This window comes from Patella vulgata, chromosome 1 (assembly GCF_932274485.2).
Source record: "Patella vulgata chromosome 1, xgPatVulg1.2, whole genome shotgun sequence".
In the NCBI taxonomy this organism is placed as follows: domain Eukaryota; kingdom Metazoa; phylum Mollusca; class Gastropoda; family Patellidae; genus Patella; species Patella vulgata.
Window position 1 is genome coordinate 14603310 of NC_065879.2, and position 24903 is coordinate 14628212.

Consider the following 24903-nt stretch of genomic DNA (forward strand, 5'->3'; position numbering starts at 1 on the left):
AAACAAGAGCAAGGCCCAACACCGAGAATATTCAACAGTACAAAGGGCTAAAACTCTACTCTAATAATAAGTGCAGGAGAACACCACCTTACACGCAAAACAAAACCGATAAGACAAACCTGTGGACAAGGCAAATTACACAAACTAAGTACGAATTGTCTGTAAACTTACTTTACATTCATTCACCTGAACATATATACATGTATATTAGTGGTTGTGACATTTAAATTTGCCTAGTCCAATGTCGATTCTTTGGCGTATGGGAATATTAAATCGCCCGTGTTACAAATCGTCTCCACGATGAACTGTTCTACTTCATAATCTTTAGTATTACACCAAATGTATTTATATTTAATATATTTGTAGCTGATGGATTTGAGACTGTATATCTGATGAACTGCTCTGGTTTACAACCCATGGTATTACAGATAGCATATTATCAAGATTCTATGTTTAGGGATGAAGTCAAGTTTGTTTATAATTTGACACTGGACTACGATTATATACAGCAGTACTGTCAGCAGACGCTACGATATGATATATATGGTTATACTTCGACTCATTACCCAAATTGGATCCAGATACAGATATCATGCGGTAAGAACATTAACTTAGTTCAGGTTCATGGTTATATATCGCTTAAAAATGCAGAATAAGGTTATAAAGGATTTCCGTACCATGTAGTCGCTCAGCTGAAGATTCGCGAACAGCTTAAACTGAATAGTTTTCTGGTACGTTAAAATCGAAGTTACTATCTTTCTAACACCTATCAGGTTGCCAACGTATCAAAGCTTAATATTATCATCTACAGAGCGAGCCTTGCTTACCATGGAAGTATAGACAATGCCTTGGTTACCATCATAGTAAATACAATAGCTTTCATGTGAAAATATAATCACGTTTTATTTTATACCATCAAATGAGAAAATCATTAACGCTTTATTTGTTTTAACAAAATTCAGACTATGACTTGGTGAAAAATATTTTCCTGTCTATTTTCTAGTAAGTGAAGATTTGATTCCATCACAAGTAAATACATCTTACTGTATGACGTCATCATCTATACAATCTAATATTAGCTCCACATTAATAGAAGCACCAACAACACCCATGTCTGATAGTACGTCAACAACTTTAGAAAACACGCTATATTATGATTTGACACCAGCACCCTTAGATGACTTATCCACAACATCTCTTGACATATCAACAGATATATTTCATTCGTCGACAGAACTTCACGAATTGTCTTCAGCTTTATATGTAACAACAATGGTTGTTCCTGAATATTTAACACTCGAGTCGTGTTTGACATCATCTACCTCAGACTTTTCTTCTTCGTCAAATCATCACGACGTTACTTCAACGCAGCTTCACGTTACATCAACTCTATCTGACGCCACTTCAACCCACTTTCACGTCACGGCAATTCTACCTGATGTCACTGAAGCGCCACCTAACGCCACACTACAGGATAGTTGTAATTGTAGATGTTACAAGCAAGGTGATTGGAACATTAGTCAGGATGTACTGAAAGATCGTATGAAAAATGTAACAAAAGCCTTGGTTGTCAAAACTGCTACATTATCGTCTTATGTTCGTAAACATATTAGTATCGAAGATCCGCGACCATCGGCTACCTATGTTGGATCCACCGCCATGTTTGTACTGTGTTTGTACAGTGTATTTGTGCCGGGTTACTACAGGAATACACATTTTAATGCGCATTCTGATTTGGGGATGATTTTGGAAACGCCTAGGTCAATGACGCTGTCATATTGACATGAAATATTTTCAACCAGAGTAGCATTGATAAGCATAGTAAGGTAGTAAGGTACATCAATGTGTACCTTTGTATTTACGGACGTAATTGTTCTTTACGGTTATATCTTCTTTTTTTGAAAAAAAACCCAAAAAACAGAAACCTTTCTTCACATCCGACCAGTTATCATGGCGCTATATTTTTTTTTACATAAGAATTATCTCGATTCTGTGGATGTAAAATGATTTGTTACATACAGCAATACATTTGACAAAAATCTTGTAGACATGACTACACTGTAGTTCTAACAAAAAAAAACCCTAATGTTCCGCGTTACTTAGATATTTGTTGTTCTAAAAACAAGAAACACATATTATCTGTTGAGCATTAAAGTGAGAGTTTAAGCAGTAATAACATTGTTGATTTATTTAAAGAATTTATTAATGATGTTGCTGATGAACCACTCGTGGGTGAATATCTGATGATCTGTGTCAGAACTTAAGAAATGAAGCCGTCCTGTATCATTTAATTTCTTTAATCCCAACCAATCCTGAAATACACAAACAGAGGCTAAGTAACAATCAGACTTACTTTTCAATTATGATTATTTCATTGATCAGGATTATGGTAGTAAAAGCTCGGTTGTCATGCAATGACAAGTATGTATGCCCACAGCAGCTAAGTTGCCTGGACAGTCAACGAGGGTTGCCACAAAACAAGACACTAAAAACTGATCGAGAGTAACAACCCTTTGAGTAATTATCATAAATAATTAAAATTTGGTGGACTTTAGTCCTTCCCAATACAGGCATTTATTATACAAAACATGTACCAATTATTAGATGGTAAATTTTAAAAGTTATTCGTTTTTTTTAAATTTGAAGTCAGTCTGATGTTAACTTAAGACTCCGCAACATTTTCCAAATAATCAACGGTCATATCTCTGTCAACGATATCCAAAATTGTTGAAAATCAGAAAGATTATGTGTCTCATAAGCATAAATACTGTGTATAATTTACAGACAATCAGGTGATAACTTTAACTTCCATATCGTCCACAAGATTTTATTTTTCGAAGTGATCAAGGGCATATTTATCGGAAATCATTTGAAATCAATAAGCCTATTCGTGTTTAAATTGAAAGAAATTTGGATAATATATATAGCCTCGACATAAACTGACGGATAGGGTAACTATTAGTTATGTATTTCTGAAACAGTTTGTTACTTTTAATGACTAAATATTGAATAAAACAATGTTGTTTCTTTTTGATATTGTATTCTATAAATCCCACATTTCACTGTGGAGGTATAAAACAGGGGCCTGTTTCACGAAATTTTAACTAAGATAAAATCCAAATTTTAGTAATTTGATTGGATAATATTAGATTGATTTTAGTGCTTAGCCAATCAAAATTGAAGTATCTACTAAAATCTGAATTGTATCTTTAGTTAAAATTTCGTGAAAGAGGGCCCAGGTTTAAAAGTTTTAAAAAAATTACGATGTGATCAAACAACCCACCTGTTGATATAAAGGTGTTTCAAATACAGTTAACAGTTTCTTAGCTTGACCTGGTTCATAGAATCCAAACCACTGAAAATAAGTTGCATATAAAAACGTATGCTATTCAGAAACTCAAGACAAGTATAACCTATCGGTCAAACACATTAAATTTGTCATGGACAATAGCATGCTCACATCGCAAATTGAAGTAGAACCAGCGGACACGGGGTGATGGAGGGGTAGGGTGTCAGCATCGCCACGTTCATACTTAGCGGAGAACTTGGCAGTAGATAAGGATCGAAACATTTTGAATGTTATAATGACTGCCCATTCGTTCATGCCTGGAGTTTTACGTCCACTTCCACCAAGTGTGATATCGCAGACAAGTGTTTCCTGAGAAACTTGCCAGAGGAAGCCATAAAATAGGCTTGACTCAGCTTTTTATGACTGTCCATTGATTTGGGATGTTATATACTATTATGATATGTGACATATATGACCAGTTTTTTCCTGCTGTCAGCTGACATCAGCAGATTAAAATGGCCGACAATGAGGAAACCACGAGGTAATCATGTAGATTAAGTTTTTTTAACCACTGTTATTGGATTGATAAATAGTCCTACCAACGACTTTTTTCGGGATTGGTTTGATGAATAGTCCAACAAAGCATTAAGTCAGTCAATAAAGGCGGATTAAGTAGTTAATCAAGGTAAGTGACTGTATAACACGATAAATAGGTTGATCACTTAATCAATCCTGCATATTATCTACGATAATTGAGATGAGAAGTAGCTATACACTAAGTGCAGTCAACATATTTCGGAATATTGAATATTATGATGTTCGATTGGGCATATTCCTGGTCGGACGTTTGGAAAATCACGTAGGACATGTCTGGAATATACGGGCACAACAGCATCCATGGTTCAGTGCAATCCATTTCACTTTCATTATGATCTGAAGTCAGTGGCACTCTAAGCAATGCTACTGATCAAACATTTACAGTTATTCAATTATGATGATAATTTACATTCAATACCAGATGTAAAATATTTTATTTCTCACCTCGCTCTCTCTAGGTTCAACAGTGGTATCTTGAAGAAATTTAACCAACACCAAATTTTTCAGTTTCAGTAAATTTTCTTTATACACAGGATTCTTGGTCTAAAATGAAAACAAATATAAAATATAACATTAAGTACATCTTAAAAAATTAGAAAGTTATACGCCCGAAGCACCGAATTAGGAAAATATACCCCCATAGTACTAAACATTTTGCTATGGTAAATACTGATTTTATATGCTGGTGATCCTGGTGTAAATGTTCTCTGTCCTTAACCCTTGATCCACTCTGTTTCATCCCCCGAATATCAGACCGAGAGGGTGCTGATGGGCAGCGAGTATTGTACACCAACCAATATATGTCCAAACAAGATCTATAAATGGACATTGGAGCTTGTTTTTGAAACAGGAACTGAACCCAAACACTACTCATTATATTCTTCGTGGGAGCAAAGCTTTTAGAAAACAGCCGAAGCCCAAATTTCCACCAATTCAAGTACAATCGACATGAAACCCGAAGCCTAAAGTTCCGCCAATTCAAGCACGATCGACATGAAACTTGGCATGCTTGTTTTTTGGACAATTGCACATAGATAGACAGACTTCATTTTCATATGACATCGATGACGTCATACTCGGTTTCTGGTCCTTAGAATCTGTGTACTTGTTTCCAGTTAAATAGCCTTAACATTTTTTAATAAAATGAAATTATCAATTAAAAAAGAAAAAAAAAGAGCATACTCTCTCCTGGTTGATGTCGGCCAGAAAAACACTTTTATTTCGATATTCATCTAGATTCAGTGGATCCTGCCAATATTCAGCTGGTACTAAACTATCAAAATAAGATATATACAAGACTTATTATATCATTGTTTCTTTTATTTACATTATTCAATTTGTTTAATTTTCATAGAAAATAGATTATTGTTTAAAGATTATTGATGTAACATAATAATGTATTAGGGAAAATATAGACTAAAGAAAAAGGGACCTGTACAACCATTTATTATTACTGACAGTCTTAAATCTATATCGTATGTGTTTAATCGACTGAATGTTTAAATTGATCTGTCTTGCTGACTCTTCTTTCCCTTTTCAGGTATTTATCTGGGAAGAGTCATCTACAACAAGGAAAACTTTTAATGAACTACAGGCTATGATTTTAAATCGTTGAAGTGGTGAACTGTTTTTAAAGACTTGGAATTGTTAACGAACTGGAAATAATCGCACGGGCAGATTTTAATATGTAAATAATCCACGGGTCCAGCTACGTATTTTTACCGCGAGAATTTCGCTTTTCCACATAAAGCAAGCGGATTTTTTTCCCCACGTTTTTTTGTCTATCCGCACTGAATATACCAAACATCAGTCAGTCGGACCACCTGTTTTAACTTGTTTTTATTATGAAAAGGGAAACGATGACCCGCCTTCTCTTCTCGTGTGCGAACTTTCAACACCATGTTTTAAAGTGACATTTTGATATACAAGAGCTTATTTTTTTTCCTCTATGTTTTACCCATTTTCTTTTTTTAAATATTACACCTTGATATGCAAATAACTTAATTAAATAAACCTGTCCATAATATTATATCATAATGTATTGGACGTTAGATTTGTAATAAACAACAACATGAACAGGCCCGCAAGGTCAGTATCTTGCAGTAAATTTTTTTAAGCATAATAACTTTTCCAGAGCTTCGATGGCTGTAAGATTATTTCATCAGGTCGTCTTTGGATACATTTACACGAGAAAATGTAGTAGTCGGGATTAAAAAGAAGGTTACTGTATTATAATAAATGTTTTATTAACTTACTGATCTTGTACAAAGCTGGAAATAAAAAGCAAAACCCATTATAACATAACGTTTTGTTGAAATAAAACAAAAAAAAACGGAAATCGTCACTCCTACAACTGTTTAGTTGCTATGATACCTTGATTGAATTTGGAATTTAGTAAATGATTCGGCCGAACCGTGAAAACCTCATTGTGTTCATAATATGTTAAATGGTATTAGATCTGATTTGATCAAACTATTGATTAAGACAACTGTTCTCTTTTAAGACTCTTTACCTACCTTACATACGCACCATAGCTGAGAAGTTTTCTAACAATATCACATAGCGTGTTATTGTCACCTGGACATTTGGGAAAACCATACACACCTGATAATAAAATAAATAGCATATCAAATAATAATATTTGTTGAAGAAATGTTTAAAGGGGAATTGCTTAATTTGGTGAACTTTAGGGATTTTGGGAGCCACGGTGGCTCAGTGGTGAAGACATTGGCTCACCAACCTGGAGGTCCCGTATTCGATCCCGTATCCTTGTCAGTAGTGCACGACCGATGGCCTGGCAAAGGAAAACGCATAGTCATTCGGATGGGACGAAAAAACGAGGTCCCGTGTTCACATTGGCTTACACGTTAAAGACCCATTGAGTCAACTGGCGTGGTTTCGATTACCCGGTTGTACGTGAAAAGGAGTAGGGTCGCCTGTCCAACCTCGTGGGTTTTCTCCGGGTACTCCGGTTTCCTCCTACTGCTAAAGACCCCTACGCGCAAGCGAATTATTGAAATAAAGCTGAACCATATGTTAGTCCCGAAATGACCTAGTTCGTCTCTCATTAGCCAGTCGGAGCAGAACAGTAGGGCGTTAAACCTCATTTCATTTCATTTCCTTTTAGTCGTGGGAGGAAACCGGAGGACCGGGAGAAAACCCGCGAGGTTGGACAGGCGACCTTACTCTTTGTCACGTACAACCGCGGAATCGAAACCACGCCAGTTGACTCAATGACAGACCTTATGAAACAGCACGTGCTAACCGTTCGCCCCCCCCACCACCCCGGTTGCAAAAGTTATGGGCAAAATATTAATCAGTATAAAGTCGACACCAAGGGCTTCTGAAATGAAATGACATGGGGTTTAACGTCCTACTGTTCTGCTCCGACTGGGATAATGACGGGTATAGGGAAATTTATTTCGCCCGGACAGCGGCGTACATGGGGCCTCGGTATTTCGTCCCATCTGCACGACTAGACAGCTGTCCTTGTCAGGCCCTCCGTCCTTCACCACTGACAAGGGGAAACCACGCCGGTAAATCCCGATGAACTAATGGCTTCAATCAATCGCATAATGACGAAAAAACTATAAATGCAATGTATAGACTTTCTATATTTGGGGCAATGATAGCTAATAGTGTCAGATTTTTCTTCCAAGGTAAACTTCGTGTATAATTTGGCAATACATTCCTTTAAATACCTGTATTGTTACAGCTGATCAATTTCAATGCAGTTGATATTAGATCTTGTTCAATGAACATAAAATGGTGATGGGGATATGACTTCGCACTCTGATGATCCAGATCTATGAGGAGTGGAGGCCTGGGGGCATGCATAAAGGGCAAAACAAAATTTAGAACTTTATTTTTACCTGATTGTACACATTACACATATATTTGAAACCATGTCCTACTTGAAGTATTCTATTTATGAAGTACAATGTTAGAGTTCTTACCTTGATGCTGGCCGCCAACAGAAACGAAATTGAAGATGCGTGGTGTCGGACATCTCTGGACCACAGCTCGCCTAATCAAAGAAATGTAATTATTCATTTATATAATTTTTATAAAAAATGATTTTAACCCATTCTTTAAAAAAACAAAGATACAAAAATTTAAACACATTATGCAAGAGCTAAATCTGCTTATTGCAGGTCTTTCTTTAGACCTGAAATGTTATTTAAATTATTAATTAGACATTGATTAACTTATCAAGGCAATAATCAACCCTCGATGCCATCGCTAGCCTGCGATATTTACTTGATTTAAATACATTTTGTGATTGATGATTTAACGTCAAAGTGGATAATCGAAAATTTATTTTTTATCGTACTGACTTTAGTAATGATGATCGAGGTTTGGCCTAAATTGCAATCGTTAATATCTGACTGAAGGTTTCAGCATATTCTCTTCCCGTTATCTATTCTTAACTATTATAGCAAGAACTGTCAGCCAGCTCTTTATCTAATTTCCCTTAATGGCCCTTTAAGTAATTATAGTTTCATCAATCTTATATAATTGAAAAATGAAATGAAATGGGGTTTAACGTCCTACTGTTCTTCTCCTATGCTGGGCTAATGAAGACGGGCATACGCCATACAGTGTGCTGTGAGGGAAATTTTGCCCGGGCAGCGGCACTATCGCCTACTCTTATATCGAATTCCAACTGCCAAGTGATCTTTTACGTGCATTCTAATGTATACACGGGACCTCGCTTTTTCGTCTCATCCGAAGGACTAGACAGCTTTCCTTGTCAGGCCCTCCGTCCTGCATCACTGACAAGGGGGAACCACGCCGGAAAATCTGGATGAACTTTCTCGGCCAATGCAGGGATCGAACACCCGACCTCCAGGCTAGCGAGCCAGCGTCTTACCCACTTAGCCACGAGATTCCCTAATATAATTGAAGATTCTAAATGTCAACTTTTTCTATATTTCCATCATCAACCCATAAAACACCATCAACATACATAATGAAAAAGAACGGAAACAGATGAAGATTTGAATATGTATTTATAACACTGTCACTGATTAAAACTTACATAAACTGTCCGCCCTGAGAGAACCCAAGTGCGTTGTAACCATTTTGTAATTTAGAATCATTACTAATTAATTTACAAGCCATGGTAACCTGATCGTTGACGTTCATTAAATATCCATTATTCACATCCTAAAATACAATAATGATTCTATTAAACAATCGGGGGTCACGGTGGCTAAGTAGGTAAGACGCTGGCTCGCTAGCCTGGGGGTCGGGTGTTCGATCCCTGCATTGGCTGAGAAAGTTCATCCAGATTTTCCGACGTGGTTCCCCCTTGTCAGTGATGCATGATGGAGGGTCTGACAAGGACAGCTGTCCAGTCGTTCACATGGGATGAAAACTTGAAGTCCCGTGTACACATTGGCGTGCACGTAAAAGATCCCTTGACTGTTGGAATTCGATATAAAAGTATGCCGTAATGCTGCTGTCCGGGCAAAATTTCCCTCATAGCACACTGTATGGCGTAAACCCGTCTTCATTAGCCCAGTTCGGAGTAGAACAGTAGGGCGTTAAACCCCATTTCATTTCACTATTAAGAAATCTGTGAACTCAAACATTCTCATCTAACATGTTGTTTTATGTGAGAAATTTCAAATTTTTCAGACTAATGGTATTAGCATAGTATAATTCAGTGTACGGACAAATGATACCCTTTTTCTTTCTCAGTAAATATACTTACTGAATATTCTACGTTTATTGAAAGATATAAACTAGGTCCTAAACTACAGAATTTCTTTTTCATATTACAAAGGAATTTGTTTATATCTCATACAGAATATATCAACATCATTTGTAACAGAGTGCCTTTTGTTAAAGGAGCTAAGTCGCTAATATTTGGGACCCAGAAATTGACACAAATGGGTTGCAACGCATACAATAATGAAATATGAATGTATATAAATTGATTTACATTCAATCGTTTCTGTTTTTACTGTAACTTCTAATCAGTTAGGTTCGGCGAAATACGCCAGTATTCTCAATCGAATTTCAATCTTTAGCGACTGGTTATTCCAACATACGCCGATAGTATTTATTAGGCATGCTCTCCAGATAAGAATATAGCGTCACCGTTTGACATGACTTGTGGAATATGCCTCGCCTCGTTTTGCGAGTCCCTTATTACAAATAGCGCTAAAAAGTATTATGGTACATGATTCGTGTACCAATTGAAAGTGTTTATTTTGTCTTAAATAGTGGATATCAGAAGGCCATCTTTTCCCGGTAAGATCACAACATCAATGTTGATTTAAACCAACAAATAAATCGTGTTTTTAATGTCGAAGATTTTGGATGATATTGAGTTAGAGACTTAGCTACTTTAACCAGGCAAATGATCTTAAAATTTCAAAAATATGTATTATTACCTCAGTAGTATTATTACCAATTTCAAGAGATTTAACATATATTCCTTGAACTTGTTCCTCTATTAAACTTTTGATTGATCCAATACTTCGCCCACAGCAACTGTCTCCTGTAAATAAGTAAGCAAGGCGATTAGTCGACTGTAGAAACTGTCTCCTGTATACAAATAATAGCAAATGTTCTATTTTTTTCTGGCAAAGCATACCAAGTTACTAACCCTACCAAATCTACACAGGTACTAAACTTTCGTCACAACTTCAGTCTTCATTTGACCCTACCAAATCTACACAGGTACTAAACTTTCGTCACAATTTCAGTCTTCATTTGACATTAGTTGTAAAGAATTTTGCATTGGAAGGGAACTCAGCTCAGTAGGAGACAAAAGCTAACACGATTACAGCTAGAAATTACAAATACGTGTACAATACTTACACCCTTTTAGTGAAATGGGTCCCAGAAATGTGTACTTAAACATGCATTATACAAGAACTAAAGCTGCCCATTCCAGGCCTTTCTTTAGGCCTGAAATGTTACCTAAATTATTAAATAGACATTAACTAACTTATCCAGACCATAATCAACTCTCGATGCCGCCATTAGCAGGCGACGTAGAAATGGACAATCGATACTTTGTTTATTATCGTACCAACCTTAGCAATGACGATCGAGGCTAGCCTAAAATATATATCTCGGTTCAGAGTTAAGCAATTTGACTAACAATTTCAGTATATTCTCTTTTCATTATCGATTTTGTAACTATTATAGCGACAAATATATATCTCGGTTCAGAGTTAAGCAATTTGACTGACAATTTCAGTATATTCTCTTTTCATTATCGATTTTGTAACTATTACAGCGATAACTGTAAGCTCATTATCTAATCTTAACTAATTCCCATATGATTTAATGAGAAAGAAATGGGGTTTAACATCCACTCGACGCAAAGCAGGTCATTTGTGGATTATAATATTTCATCAATTTTATTTCAATAATTAACTTGCGTGTATGGGTCGTTAGCGGGCGGGGAGGGTCAAAGAAACCCACGAAGTTTATATGGTGTATTATTTTTAAACTGTTATGATTAATATGGTATTATATAACAAATAATTATTTTAATTCAGATTTTTTTTCGTTGATGTTTCATAATCAATTTCATTTCAACAATTAACTTGCGTGTATGGGTCGTTAGCGGGGGGGGGGGGGGGTCAAAGAAACTCACGGGGTTTAAATGGTGTATTGTTTTTAAAAGTGGACTTGATAACTGTTATGATTAATATGGTATTATATAACAAATAATTATTTTAATTCAGACTATTTTGGTTGATGTCTCATAATCTTCCAGATCTATGTCTTGAAATTTTAAAATTTTTTTTATTTTGAATTTTATATTACACAATTACTTTTGAAACTTATCTGCGCGACACGAACAAGGTAAATATTTATATAAATTCGACAATCATGGTTGACCTAGATAAGCAACCTCATCTCTCAACCCTGCGTATTTTGAGATAAGAGATGGTACTATATAGATTCACCAGGAGAAATACGATGCGTATCAAATAGTACTTCAATAAGCAAAACAGTTATCTTCCAAATAACGATTCATTATTGTTATTTATTATTATATTTCTGTCACATCCAACTACAATTTAAGCATATAATTCTACCTGACACGAGTACAAACCATCTCTTTTAAATCGAAGCAATAATAGCTGGCGGTCTTTACGTCATGAAGGCGGGGCTAAAGATATGGCGTGTGACAACAGCCAATCAATATAAGCGAAAAGTAGGATAACCTTTTGGGGATCACGTGGCTATGTGGGTAAGACGCTAGCTCACTAGCCTGGAGGTCGGGTGTTCGATCCCTGCATTGGCCGAGAAAGTTTATCCAGATTTCCCGGCGTGGTTCTCCCTTGTCAGTAATGCAGGACGGAGGGGCTGACAAGGAAAGCTGTCTAGTCGTTCGGATGGGACGAAAAACCGAGGTCACGTGTACACATTGGCGTGCACGTAAAAGATCCCTTGGCAGTTGGAATTCGATATAAGAGTAGGCCGTAGTGCCGCTGTCCGGGCAAAATTTCCCTCATAGTACATTGTATGGCGTATGTCCGTCTTCATTAGCCCAGGTTAGGAGCAGAACAGTAGGACGTTAAACTCCATTTCATTTCATTTCAGGATAACCTTTATAGGTCGCAAGAATGATCTTATCAGTTCTGTTAAAAACGCCGCTTGATATGACATGATTTACGTTTCTGATAATATTTGCAGATAAACGAAAGTTGTTTCACGACATTAGGCGTGGCTAAAGTATTTTCGTACACCTGGTACTAGAACTTTCCGTGATCGTATAGCGCTTTGTCATTTAGCTACCGCGCCCCGTTATATTCGTAAGAACAGATACTAAATAAAATGACGAAAATTATTATTTTATATGATCAGTGTTAGAAGGAAAGTTGCTTGGTGTTCAGCAAGTCATATTAGTGTCTTGGTATTCGAGTCTAAATAGTCAACAAGGAAAATGGCGGTCGGTATGAAAAAGTATCTCTCGTCAGACCCTAAAAGGTCAGTTATTGGTCGATTCGGCTGAGATTTGGTCTGAGATCATCGCTAGTCCCCCTTACCACCCCCAGCAAATGTCAAGTCTGTACGTCCACGGGAAGTAGTACAAGGTGTACGAAAGTGCATTCGCGCCGCTTGGTTGGTTTGTTTACTTTTAACATGTTACATGCATTAATTTAATAAAAAAAAATAATTTAGCCAGGTGAAACTAAAGGCATCCAATTGTTGTAAATTGATATATTATCTGTACCAATGCCATGCCAGATGACAACAGGCACTGGATCTTGTGTTGTAATTTCTACCAAACATAACAAAACGAAGCAGATAGTTATTTTCATCGCTTTGGGCTGAAGTCAGCGGACGATACGCTGAGCGGACGTTTTATGACCTTGACCCTCATCGTCGAAAGCTGCGGTTAACAAAACACAATGTTTAGCCGTTGAAGTGAGCGTAAGGAATGAATAACAAATGTCAGCGCTACTATTTAAACCATTATATCGATACACCGATATGTATCGATACGTTCCAGCGATATTTATATCGATACGTAATATAGCCGTATTGTTGAAAAAATTCCTCAGTTAAGAAAGACCACGAAACCCACGCGGCGAAAGAAGACGATCTCGGCATGGTTTGCCAATCGAGCGTCTTCCGCGCTCCGTATGAATTCCAGGTACCGGTAGATATTAAAATAATAACTGGATCATACATTGATGGATTCACTGACCAGTTGTTAGGTAAATTTAAATCTTCATTGAATATAATTAATTGCCTGATAGAACACCGAATAACAGTCATTTATTAATATATTTTCCTGATAGAATTCCAATGACACGTGACATATCGTTTCGAATTAGGTCAATAAACCAGTTCTAAATAGCGCTTACCGTTATGATTTTTTTTTATTTTATACACATTCTGACAAAGGCTTAATTTAAAAAATATTGTTTTTATTGAAGGCTATATCATAATCGTACGGAAGTTTTATTTTAAAGCAATTTCAAGTATGGTTGTCACGTGACAATTGTGCCGTACGTGTGTCTATCAATTGACGAATGAATAAAAACTTTTGCCAAGTTACGTGGCGAGTTACCTGATAGACAAAGACTACAAATTGTGTTATGAAGAAATGCCATGGTGCCGTATCAGCTTATTTTGTGTACGTACGGCATTTTTTGATACTGGCAATAGTTGAAAAATGCTAATATTTTAGATCATCGACGACAGTAATTAATTTATTCTGGAATATTACTCGAACTTCAAGATGGTACGTGAATTAAATATACCTGTCGTTATTTTTGTGGTAATCACATACATTAAAATACGACATTCTCCACAACAAATTACCAAGAACTATATTTCTTGAAGTCTAGTTATATTAAAGGAAATGAAACTTATAATTAACCCATATCTTACGGGACCTCAATTCTGGCCAGTTTGTTTCAAAATGGATTAAGAACCCTGATGCTTACCCATCTCAAACATATTGAAACAGAATGTAGTTTGAGATTATTTTGGGCATAATTCGTGATGTCATCATATCGCGATACGTATCGCGTATCGGGTTGTCGTATCGACACAGCCCTAGAAGACACACAATAATTTGAATGAAATGAAACAATCTTTATCCCCCATTTCTGTGGCACCAAAGATGATTTCTGAAAGTCACTGGAATACACCGCAAAACAGGTGGAATTAATTACCGGTTAAACCGCAAAACCCAATATACTGATCTCCTTTTTTTTCGATTTTCATTTACCAAACATAGTTCATTCAATGTCAGTTATTATGTAGCTCAATGAAATAGCAGAGGGCGTTTGGTAAATAACAATTGACAAAAAAGCGTGTGGGTGGAAGGAGGGGGGGGGAGGGTTAGTGCTCTTTCGGGACGGATTTCAAACTATTTCGTGGAATATTCGATGGTGCCATGAAATGTATTGGTTGGCTCAGGAAAAAAAAGAAACATTTATGTTTGGTAAATGAAAATCGATAGAAAAAGGAGATCAGTATATTCCGGTGTTTTGCGATTTAACCGGTTATTAATTCCACCTGTTTTGCGGTGTATTCCAGTGACTTTCAGAAATAATCTGTGGTTCCACAGAAATGGGGGATAAAGATTGTTTCATTTCATTCCAATTATTGTGTGTCTTCAATGGTTTAAATAGTAGAGCGGACATTTGTTATTCATTCCGTACGCTCACTTCAACGGCTAAACATTGTGTTTTGTTAACCGCTGCTTTGAGGGTCAAGGTCATAAAACGTCTCCTCGGCGTAACGTCCGTTGACTTCAGCCCAACGCTTTTTTATTTTATACACATTCTGACAAAGGCTTAATTTAAAAAATATTGTTTTTATTGAAGGCTATATCATAATCGTACGGAAGTTTTATTTTAAAGCAATTTCAAGTATGGTTGTCACGTGACAATTGTGCCGTACGTGTGTCTATCAATTGACGAATGAATAAAAACTTTTGCCAAGTTACGTGGCGAGTTACCTGATAGACAAAGACTACAAATAATCTGTGGTTCCACAGAAATGGGGGATAAAGATTGTTTCATTTCATTCCAATTATTGTGTGTCTTCAATGGTTTAAATAGTAGAGCGGACATTTGTTATTCATTCCGTACGCTCACTTCAACGGCTAAACATTGTGTTTTGTTAACCGCTGCTTTGAGGGTCAAGGTCATAAAACGTCTCCTCGGCGTAACGTCCGTTGACTTCAGCCCAACGCTTTTTTATTTTATACACATTCTGACAAAGGCTTAATTTAAAAAATATTGTTTTTATTGAAGGCTATATCATAATCGTACGGAAGTTTTATTTTAAAGCAATTTCAAGTATGGTTGTCACGTGACCACCGCCATTATTATTATTATTATGGATTTATAAAGCGCCACTTCCACGGTACTGTGCTCCAGTGCGCTTTACAATATAGATATACAAGCAAATATGAATATAGAAAAAAACATAAATACAAAAAGGATATACAGGTAAGGTACAACATACAATAGGAAAGGCACGTACATTTAAAATTCTTAAAACATCATAGTATAGACATGTGTATACAATATTAAAAATTTATTAAAATAAAAGTTAGATAATTAGTAAAACAAAGGAAAGACAAAAAATAAAAATAATTATCACAGCTATATTTTAACATCGTTTGGTGTAAATACAATAAAATTATTCAAATGCTTCATTAAAAAGATGTAGCACCATGGGCCTTCTGTCTGACGTGGAGAGCGGGAGTTGCTAAACCGATCTCCACATCCTACGTACGACCCATGCATCTTTTCTTACTACATATCTTAGTAGCCTTGTGATCGTCTAGAATTTGTCTCTAGCCGTCTTTGCTTTAGCTCCACGTTGTATATTTACTTCTTACTATTTCCTAAGACCGATCTCCACATCCTACGTACGACCCATGCATCTTTTCTTACTACATATCTTAGTAGCCTTGTGATCGTCTAGAATTTGGCTCTAGCCGTCTTTGCTTTTGCTTCACGTTTTACATTTACTTCTTACTATTTCTTAAGACGTTTTTCTTCTCAGTAGTTATAACAATGCAATAGTTCATTTTTACGTTTTATATGTCATAGCTGCTTACACATTGATACAAGCATAGTATAGATTACAAACACTAGCCAAATTAGCTGACGAGCCTGCTGATAGAAACTGTTACATCTTTCACCTTCTGGAATCAAGCTGCTATCTAGGAACTCAGATGATAAACTCTCCGGAATCAAATGAAAGTTTGTCTTAAAACTTTACCATGATTTCGTTTATAAGACTCATGGATATCACGCACAGAGTAAGCTAGTCGTGACACTGAACCTGTGCAATTACTTATTATGATTGGTTACTTTAGCCAAATTTCCAAGCACGTGTAATCTCGTGGTATTTTATTGACATATACAACCAGCTATGTTTTGGTTCTGTAACTCTTTTTATGTGTTAACCTGTCACTTATTCACTAAGTTGATTTATGTAAATACTACATATATGTGAATCTAATAACTTGCCAAAGATATTAATTAATACAATATAATGCTATCATTAATTATCAGAACAAAAAGTCTAGCAATATTAATACAAAGATGCGTTTTGAGACGTGTTTTAAATGTTGAAAAGGACGGTGAATTACGGACACTCAGTGGTAAACTGTTCCACAAGTAAGGATCCTGGAAGGCAAACGATCGTTCACCATAGTTCACAAGTCGAACAGGTCTTTTAATTAAGAGATTACCAGAGGATGACCGTAAAATACGATTAGAAGTATCTAATTCTAATAGGTTGCTCTAATAAGAAGGTGCCATGTGATTAAGACATTTATAAGTTAAAACAAGCCCACAGTGAGGCTGCTATCTCCCGCCGAAATCCCGAAATAAATAAATGACACATATTAATTAATCGCATTTTTATTTTTTTCAAAAGTATCGAGCAATCAAACTATACACTAAGTTTCATCATTCCCTATCAGATAGAATCAAGATTATCGTGTCCCAAACCATCGACCAATGAAATTGATTAGCTCTGCTTAGCTTCAGCTCGAAATCTTAATCATTGAACACAGTCAAGACATTCACTTAATGAACATCTACATCAAGGTTAAACATTCTACCTCAATTAAAAGCAGAGATATTATGTTCCAAAGTCTTGACCAATCAAATTGCTTATCGTTTCTGAACCTAAGCAGAAAATTCTCACCATCGACCTTAGTCAAGGTAATGGACGCCTACACCAAGTTTGAACATTCTACCTCAATTAGAAGGAAGGTTATTGCAGACTTGAAAATTTGAAGGGTCCGAGGAACTTAAATCTAAAAGCCTGAATCTGACCCAAAAATTGCGAATTTGCATACATTGAGTTGAGTCATTCTTCCATTGTGGGAAAAAACAAATAGTCACATACAGCTCTGGCAATTAGCCAAAAACGTCGACAGCATAAATTGCCATCCGGGCCGATTGACCCCACGGCAAATCGCCTATTGACGACGGCAACTTTTTTTAAATACCGTACTGTATGAAAATATAAGTTTATTGAAATTTAGAGTTTTATTAACGCCGTTCGCCTGTTGACGTTGAATATTGTTGTGTTTGCTTTTTAATTTTATCGGCAGCGTTGATAAGAACGCCCGAGTGCCCTGGTGCTCATCAACGTTAACAGAAAGCTCCAGCTAAATGTCGAGAATATCGTTGGGCAGTTCATCAGAAAAAAGCCACGCAGACTTTTCTCTGCATTGCACAGTTAAAATGAAGGTCCCACATAATTTTTGGAAGATAAATCTGTTTAATTTTGTGTGAAAATTCCCTGTAAACCTCTACATTTATGATTAAGCCTGTGCAACAATTGCAAGCTATATTATTTATTTTTAAGCGCTGAAAGTAAAAACAGTAAACCAAGTGTATTGACTTTTCGTCTGTGAAAGTTTGGTCTCTGGAAAACCCCGACCAACTTTCCTATACTTAAATGGACTGGTTACTCTAATAGAAATTAATACTTCTAATAAAGCTTGTTAAGAACAACCATAATATGGTGCATTAAAATAAATGTAAACAAGCCTGGTCCTGCCATAGACTTGAATGGAAATAATTGCTGCCAGAGTTACGGCTCACTTGATCACTTTGATATATCTTTTGGACGCTCTAGAAGCTAAAGTTAATATATGATTGACTCAATTTATAAATATTGGTTATGCTTATTGATTTTCAACAATTTCCGATAATTAATAAATACTGCCAGAATTATGACCCCTGATTACTTCGAAATATGATGCGGATGCTCTGTAAGCTAAAGAAATTATTAGATTGATACACAGTTGTTTAAGTCTTGATACAATAATAGTCCAGGCAAGATAGCAAAAGTGCGGTCAGTTGCTGCAATAGAAATGCCAACAACGGTTTATGGTCGGTTTAGACGTATTTTATTACCAAAAAAAAGTCCCAGTCCGAAATCCGTGCCCAAATGGGTCAAATTGGCCAAAATCCAAAATGACCACCGGTTTTGGCTTGTAAATTCCAATTTCCACTCAATTATCACAATATGATCGAGTTTGGTATCAAAATATACGTTTTCGGGGTAACTGAATCCATTTCCATACCGCTGAGTCAATATTAAGGGTTATTCAAGATGGTGGTCAAGTTTGGCGGGAAAATGTTTTTGAGGTAGCTGAATCTATTTTTGCACATAGTTTAGTGATTAAGTGATTCCCTGTGTCAATATAGGAGAAATTCCGATTAGGGATTGGAGATTAATGATACTCCTACCTTAGACCTAATACAATGACTTTCATCCAGTATCAACTAAATTTCATTTGGAGTGTCTCCCAGTTCACTGCGGTAGCGGCATAGGGGTATGTCGACTAGGGCCACTCTCAGGTCACTGCGGAAGCTGGTCGTGCCTTTTGAAACACGTGGCACAAAATGATTCAGATGTTGAGATACACATGGATACAGTATCGTCCGTTTGTCAGATATGCAGTGAACCATTTAATAATGAACAACCCACAGTTATTGGTCAATGTTTTAGGGTTAATGAAGAGGTGTCAAAATTCATTTTTGCGGACCGTTATCTTTTACATGGTCTGTAGGAAAGACTAGAAGACGGTCCATTACAACATATATAATCGGTGACCGCTTTTACAACAGTAAACAGTAGAAATCGCAATGCCTATTTTTTGGACAAGCCAAGACAGGACAAATGACGACTGGACATTATTCTAATTTTATTTAGTAAATCAACATTGGGGCTTGTGTTCCTAAATAGATAACACTCATTAATTACTTGCACATCTAACTTATTTATAAAACATCTAGCACTGAAATTGTTCTTCACTCTGTGCAATCTAAGCAAAAAATCTAATTGCAGAGGCATGCTGGCCAGGTAGTCAACCGCCTACCCTGCCCTCATAAATGCCAAAACAAAAGAAACTGGAAATAATTGATAACGCTCGAATCCGATGAGATTTCCTAACAAGGTTAAGGGGATAGAGCGGGGGTGGCTATGTGCCTTCGCTTCCGAAAATGTGCCATCGAATATTGCGCTCCCTTTTTCTGCTGCCCTGCCTTTGTTCCAAACAACTCCAGAGATACTACAAACCAATCGCACTCAATGTCCGTTTTTCATTGATGTAAGGGCCCCATACAAGCTCAATCAGAACATGATTTCCACGCATGACTTCCAGAATAGATTTCACAGACGGATTAATATTTCCATAATATTCAGAATCAACTAATTTGTCTTAGTTTTATTTATTTATCTAAATGAATTTAGGAAAACTCCAACACGGGCGACGGGAACGTTTTTGCCGGTTAGAATACTCAGGGTCAATACGCTAACCGTCGCAACGAGCTCTAATGACATTTGATCTGTCACCAGTAACGTCCTTGGCCTGGCTTAAAGTGTATTTTGACCGTCTTCTCGTTCTTGGGGTTGTCAGTCTTGGGGTTCCTTTGTAAGGAATACCAGTCCCTTTTGATGCTTGTTTCTTTACTCACAGGTCGTTTAGTTCTTGACTGCAGCTAACTATGTTCATGTTCGGATCTTTGTTACTTTATCATAATCCCTTCACCAAGTGTCAATGTATAGTATTTCATGGCTCACATATACGTCAAATCGGTTCTACCGTGTGCCACAGAACTCAAATTTTCCTAACCCCCCTCCTAAACTTTGGTCTGCCTACCCTCGGAGGCCCTAGCACGCCCCTGGCTCATTGTTGAACTTAGTCATGACTTTACACCAAGTTTTATTCTGTCCTAAATTCTCTGCCATTGAAATTGATATTTCCGCTCATTATTGAACGTAAGCCAGGATTCTTAATCGGCTCATTATTGTCGGCCTCCAATACCCGTTATCTTTCCGTCATTTTTGGAATGACGATAGGCAGTTCACTGCATATCTATATGACAAACAGGCGATACTGTATCCATCTGTGTCTCAACATTTGAATCATTTTGTGAAATAAATTCGCCACGTGCTTCAATAGGTTAGGCCATCATATTGGCTCAATTTTCGAGGTTGGTGATCGAAATCAAACACGCCCACGACACTGCGTCCACAGTGGGCTAAGAGTGACCCCTTTAGTCATGCCTGCTACACTGCTTCCGCAGTGAGCAGTGGTCGATCAGAGCGTCTAAATGAAATTTAGTTGATGCTTGATGAATGCCATCGTATTGATGAATGCCATCTGAGGCGGACTCGACCACTCGTAACCTCCAAATCTCCAATGGGATTTCCACATATTTTGACCCAGGGGAACCAGTTAATTACCAAGATGAAAAAATGTGTCGAAAATAGATCAGCTGCCTCCAAAACATATATTTTGACACCAAATGTGATAATTTTGTAAAATTCGAATTTTCCCGCCAAACCTGACCGCCATCTGGAATTATTTCCCAATATTGACTCCGCGGTATAACTAATCACCAAAATGTGTATGGAAATGGATCCAGCTACCCTGAAAGGATATATTTTGATACCAAACTCGATCATATTATGATAAGTGGATAAAACTGGCATTTCCCAGTCAAAACTGGCGGCCATTTTGGATTTTTGCCAATTTGATCCATTTGGGCAAGGATTTCGGACTGGGACTTATTTCTTGGGATAATATACGGCTAGACCGACCATAAAAAGTGGTCGGCATTTCTATTGCGGCAACTGCCCGGAATGGTGCGAAATTGAGTTAAAATGCCTGGACTATAAAGTATGTTACTTTTCAATGATTTTTATACGCTCACGTTAAAATATAGTTGTATATTGTTGTCACCCTTGTCTGTCGCCCACAAGCCATTTAATATACGGCTAAAGTTAATATCCGATTGACTTTATATACACAGTGTAGGTCATGTGACGAAGAAGCCTATTACGGTGGCTGATAAGGGACATGAAAAATAATATAATTTGTTTTTTATAATTTTCACCGAAGTCAATTTTAATTTTCACCCAAGTCAATTTTAATATAATTTGTTTTTTTTTATAATTTTCACCCAAGTCAATTTTAATATAATTTGTTTTTTATAATTTTCACCCAAGTCAATTTTAATATAATTTGATTCTTATAATTTTCACCCAAGAATTTCCACCCAGCGCGTGACGTCATCTCAATTAGCCTCGTTTCCATTGTAATGTATTATGTTTTATCTTAAGCGGTGGACACACTACATAAATGGCCGACATACCTGTACAAGATATTTGTTGAGGTCGGGAAACCCACTGAAAGAATGGATTACAAAATGAAAAGTCGAACTGTTTATTCTGGTAAAACCCATCGCGACATCTATAATGACCAACTGGTAGTTGATCTTCCACGCCTGTTGTTACTTCCGCTCCGTAAATAAACAATGGTTCTCCACAATCAACTAAACGATAAAATATAAATTAGCATTTAGTAACAAACGAAGTAGAGGCATTGGTGGGGGAATATTGTGGAAGTGCGTCATCTAATGCATGTTTTTATCAGTAATGTCAGCAGCTATTACAATATAATACTCTTTTTGTTAAATGCTTGGCGAACTGCGATGGCTCAGTAGGTAAGGATTTTCTGGCGCGCAGTATTTTCACCGAACTTTGAAACTGTTTTAAATCTATAGATATGGAAAACAATTACTATATTAATAAAAGCGACGTTTCGTTGATAGTTCTCTCGGCGTTTTCAAGCCAATGATGATGAAAATTATAATATAAAGGTTTATAAACAGAAACAAGTAACACCTAATTAACCATTATTCCTTAGGCGTGGTGTTCTTATCGCGACACCGTAACAGATTAATTGCTTTAATATATTTACCGTCTAATTTACTAAATAATTTCTTAATTTCACTGCCTCAACTCCATATTGACAACGAATATATTTTGAGTAGTATGTAGCAACTGCAAGTAACAATACGATGTTTCTAAATTCCGCTCGTCATCAAGATGGAGATTAATTTCAGAAATAGTGTCCTTAAGGTTAACTAGGGATCATTCTGTACGGAATCGTGCTTAGCTGGATTCAAGTAATGCATCTAAAATAAGGTCAGTAAGGTTTTGGATTCCAGAATTTCAAATAGAATGAGGGAGCTAGGTATCAAATTGGCTTCTGTGCTGTTTGCGAGACCTTGAGTATGACATGTCAAATTTAATCTGATTTAAATAAATTCTCATGAGAAAGGAGGTCAAGTTCTTTTATTTTAAACTTAGTATCCCGTTAGCTCTGTTCACAGTAATTATGTAATATTATTTGCCCAATATAGCTAAATATAAATAGAAGACTTACGTATACGTTTTCGACCGTACACACTCACTTCGTATGCACCAAACCAGCCGAGTGTTCCGGGCTCCATAATGCCGAATATTTCGATCTGGTTTGCGAACTGACCAGCAAGTGGTATATCCCAGATATAATTCGCTACAACTCCCCCGGGTAGAATTGTCTCAAGACAGGTCTGATCCAAGTTACCATGTTTGAACTGGCGATTTAAACATACCTTTAGTTTGGTTAAGTTTTTCTCTAAAATTAGAAGCACAAATGGCCCTCTGATTAAACATACATTATGCAAGAGGCAAATCTGCCTATTGCAGGTCCTTTTTTAGACCTGAAATGTTTTCTAAATTATTAACTAGACATTAATTAACTTATTCAGGCCATAATAAACTCTCGATGGTATCGGATTTCTCCGATATTAAATAGATTAGAACAGTTCAGCTATATTTTGATTTAAGCTAAAAATGGAGGAGAGAGGCTTTGCTTCGAACAACCAGTACGGTGGTTGAAATTATTGCACATTATTCATTTTACATTATTTATTTTCGAACTATTATAGCAAGAATGGCTAGCTTTTTATCTAAATCTTACATAATGTATATTTGATGATATTCGCGTTGTGAAATGCGACGTGTAATATTGCAAATCCATTGTTGCTACTTCAGAAAGACCACGTCTCTGTTTTTCATGAGAATAAGTTATTGGGTGTAAACTATACGCTAATATAATAGAAGTTGGAATTTGACATTTCGTAATGGCGTTGGAGGGGGCGGAGGGGGTGTTACAGTGGGTAAGACGCTGGCTCGCTAGACTGGAGGTCGGGTGTTCGATCCCTGCATTGGCCGAAAAAATTCATAGGGATTTTCAGTGGTGCAGGAAGGATGGTCTGACAAAGGCAGCTATCTAGGCAGTTTGAATTCGATATAAGAGTAGACCATAGTGCCGCTGGCCGGGCAAAATTACCCTCATATCACACTGTATAGCGTATGTCCGTCTTCATTAGCCCAGTCGGAGCAGAACATTAGAACGTTAAACCCCATTTCATTTCATGCTGCTTTGGATGCTTAGAAACATGACGGACCTAGTGTAAGACGCTGTTTCATTAAAATGAAAAAACAAGATTTTCCGGCGAGTATCCCCCTTGTCGGTGATGCAGGGCGAATGGCTTGACGAGGACAGCTGTCTAGTCGTTCGGATGGGACGAAAACCGAGGTCTCGTGTACAAATTGGCGTGCACGTAAAAGATCCCTTGACAGTTGGAATTCGATATAAGAGTAGGCCGTAGTGCCGCTGTCCGGGCAACATTTCCCTCATAGCACACTGTAAGGCGTATGCCCGTTTTCATTAGCCCAGTCGGAGCAGAACACCTGGGTTGGGATTAGGGAATGGGATGACCTATTCTTCATTGACAAGTACATGTAGTTATAATAAAACGTTTATGAACATAAAATGCAAAACATTTGTAAGATTTTACTATAATCGGCTCTTTTAATCGCATAAATATTAAAAATCGTTTGCTTATACTTACCACCGTATTTATCAAAAAAAATGATGACGTTTTAAACATCATAAAAATCATTTTCTTCGGCTATGTCAATAGCAAACCTTGTGACGTTTGAATATCCCAGGTTGGTACTAGTGTCATGATCATCGTCCAGTAATATAGCTATTCTCGTATCAGTAGCAGGATCGTACGGTTTTCTGAAGGCCAAGTTAATAGTATCTGAAAATAGAATGTCCTTATATAGTAGGGTGACCCACCATAAATAAATATCTCCATATATCTCGACAATTACGCCACAATATTTATATA

The 24903-nt window shown here is 36.8% G+C and overlaps 1 protein-coding gene across 1 annotated transcript; it reads right to left on the reverse strand.

Moving 5' to 3' along the window:
• Positions 1-977: 977 nt before the first annotated feature.
• On the reverse strand, positions 978-13220 carry LOC126822508 (palmitoyl-protein thioesterase 1). Its single transcript, XM_050551478.2, has 10 exons — positions 13098-13220; positions 10291-10397; positions 8928-9055; positions 7843-7913; positions 6403-6490; positions 6142-6156; positions 5069-5159; positions 4331-4429; positions 3284-3355; positions 978-2312 (listed from the first exon to the last, which is right to left on the reverse strand). Exons 1-10 carry the CDS (start codon positions 13183-13185, stop codon positions 2187-2189), a joined length of 885 nt encoding a protein of 294 aa, XP_050407435.1. The 5' UTR covers positions 13186-13220; the 3' UTR covers positions 978-2186.
• Positions 13221-24903: the final 11683 nt, after the last annotated feature.

What these genes read in the sequence shown, in the direction of transcription:
- LOC126822508 (XM_050551478.2), bottom strand. Translation starts at nt 13,185, where the DNA reads ATGAAAATAACTATCTGCTTCGTTTTGTTATGTTTGGTAGAAATTACA. An exon ending in TTGAACCTAGAGAGAGCGAG is followed by an intron (nt 3,356 to 4,330) that starts GTGAGAAATAAA and finishes ACTTATTTTCAG; the next exon opens with TGGTTTGGATTCTATGAACC. An exon ending in AAACACCTTTATATCAACAG is followed by an intron (nt 2,313 to 3,283) that starts GTGGGTTGTTTG and finishes TGTGTATTTCAG; the next exon opens with GATTGGTTGGGATTAAAGAA.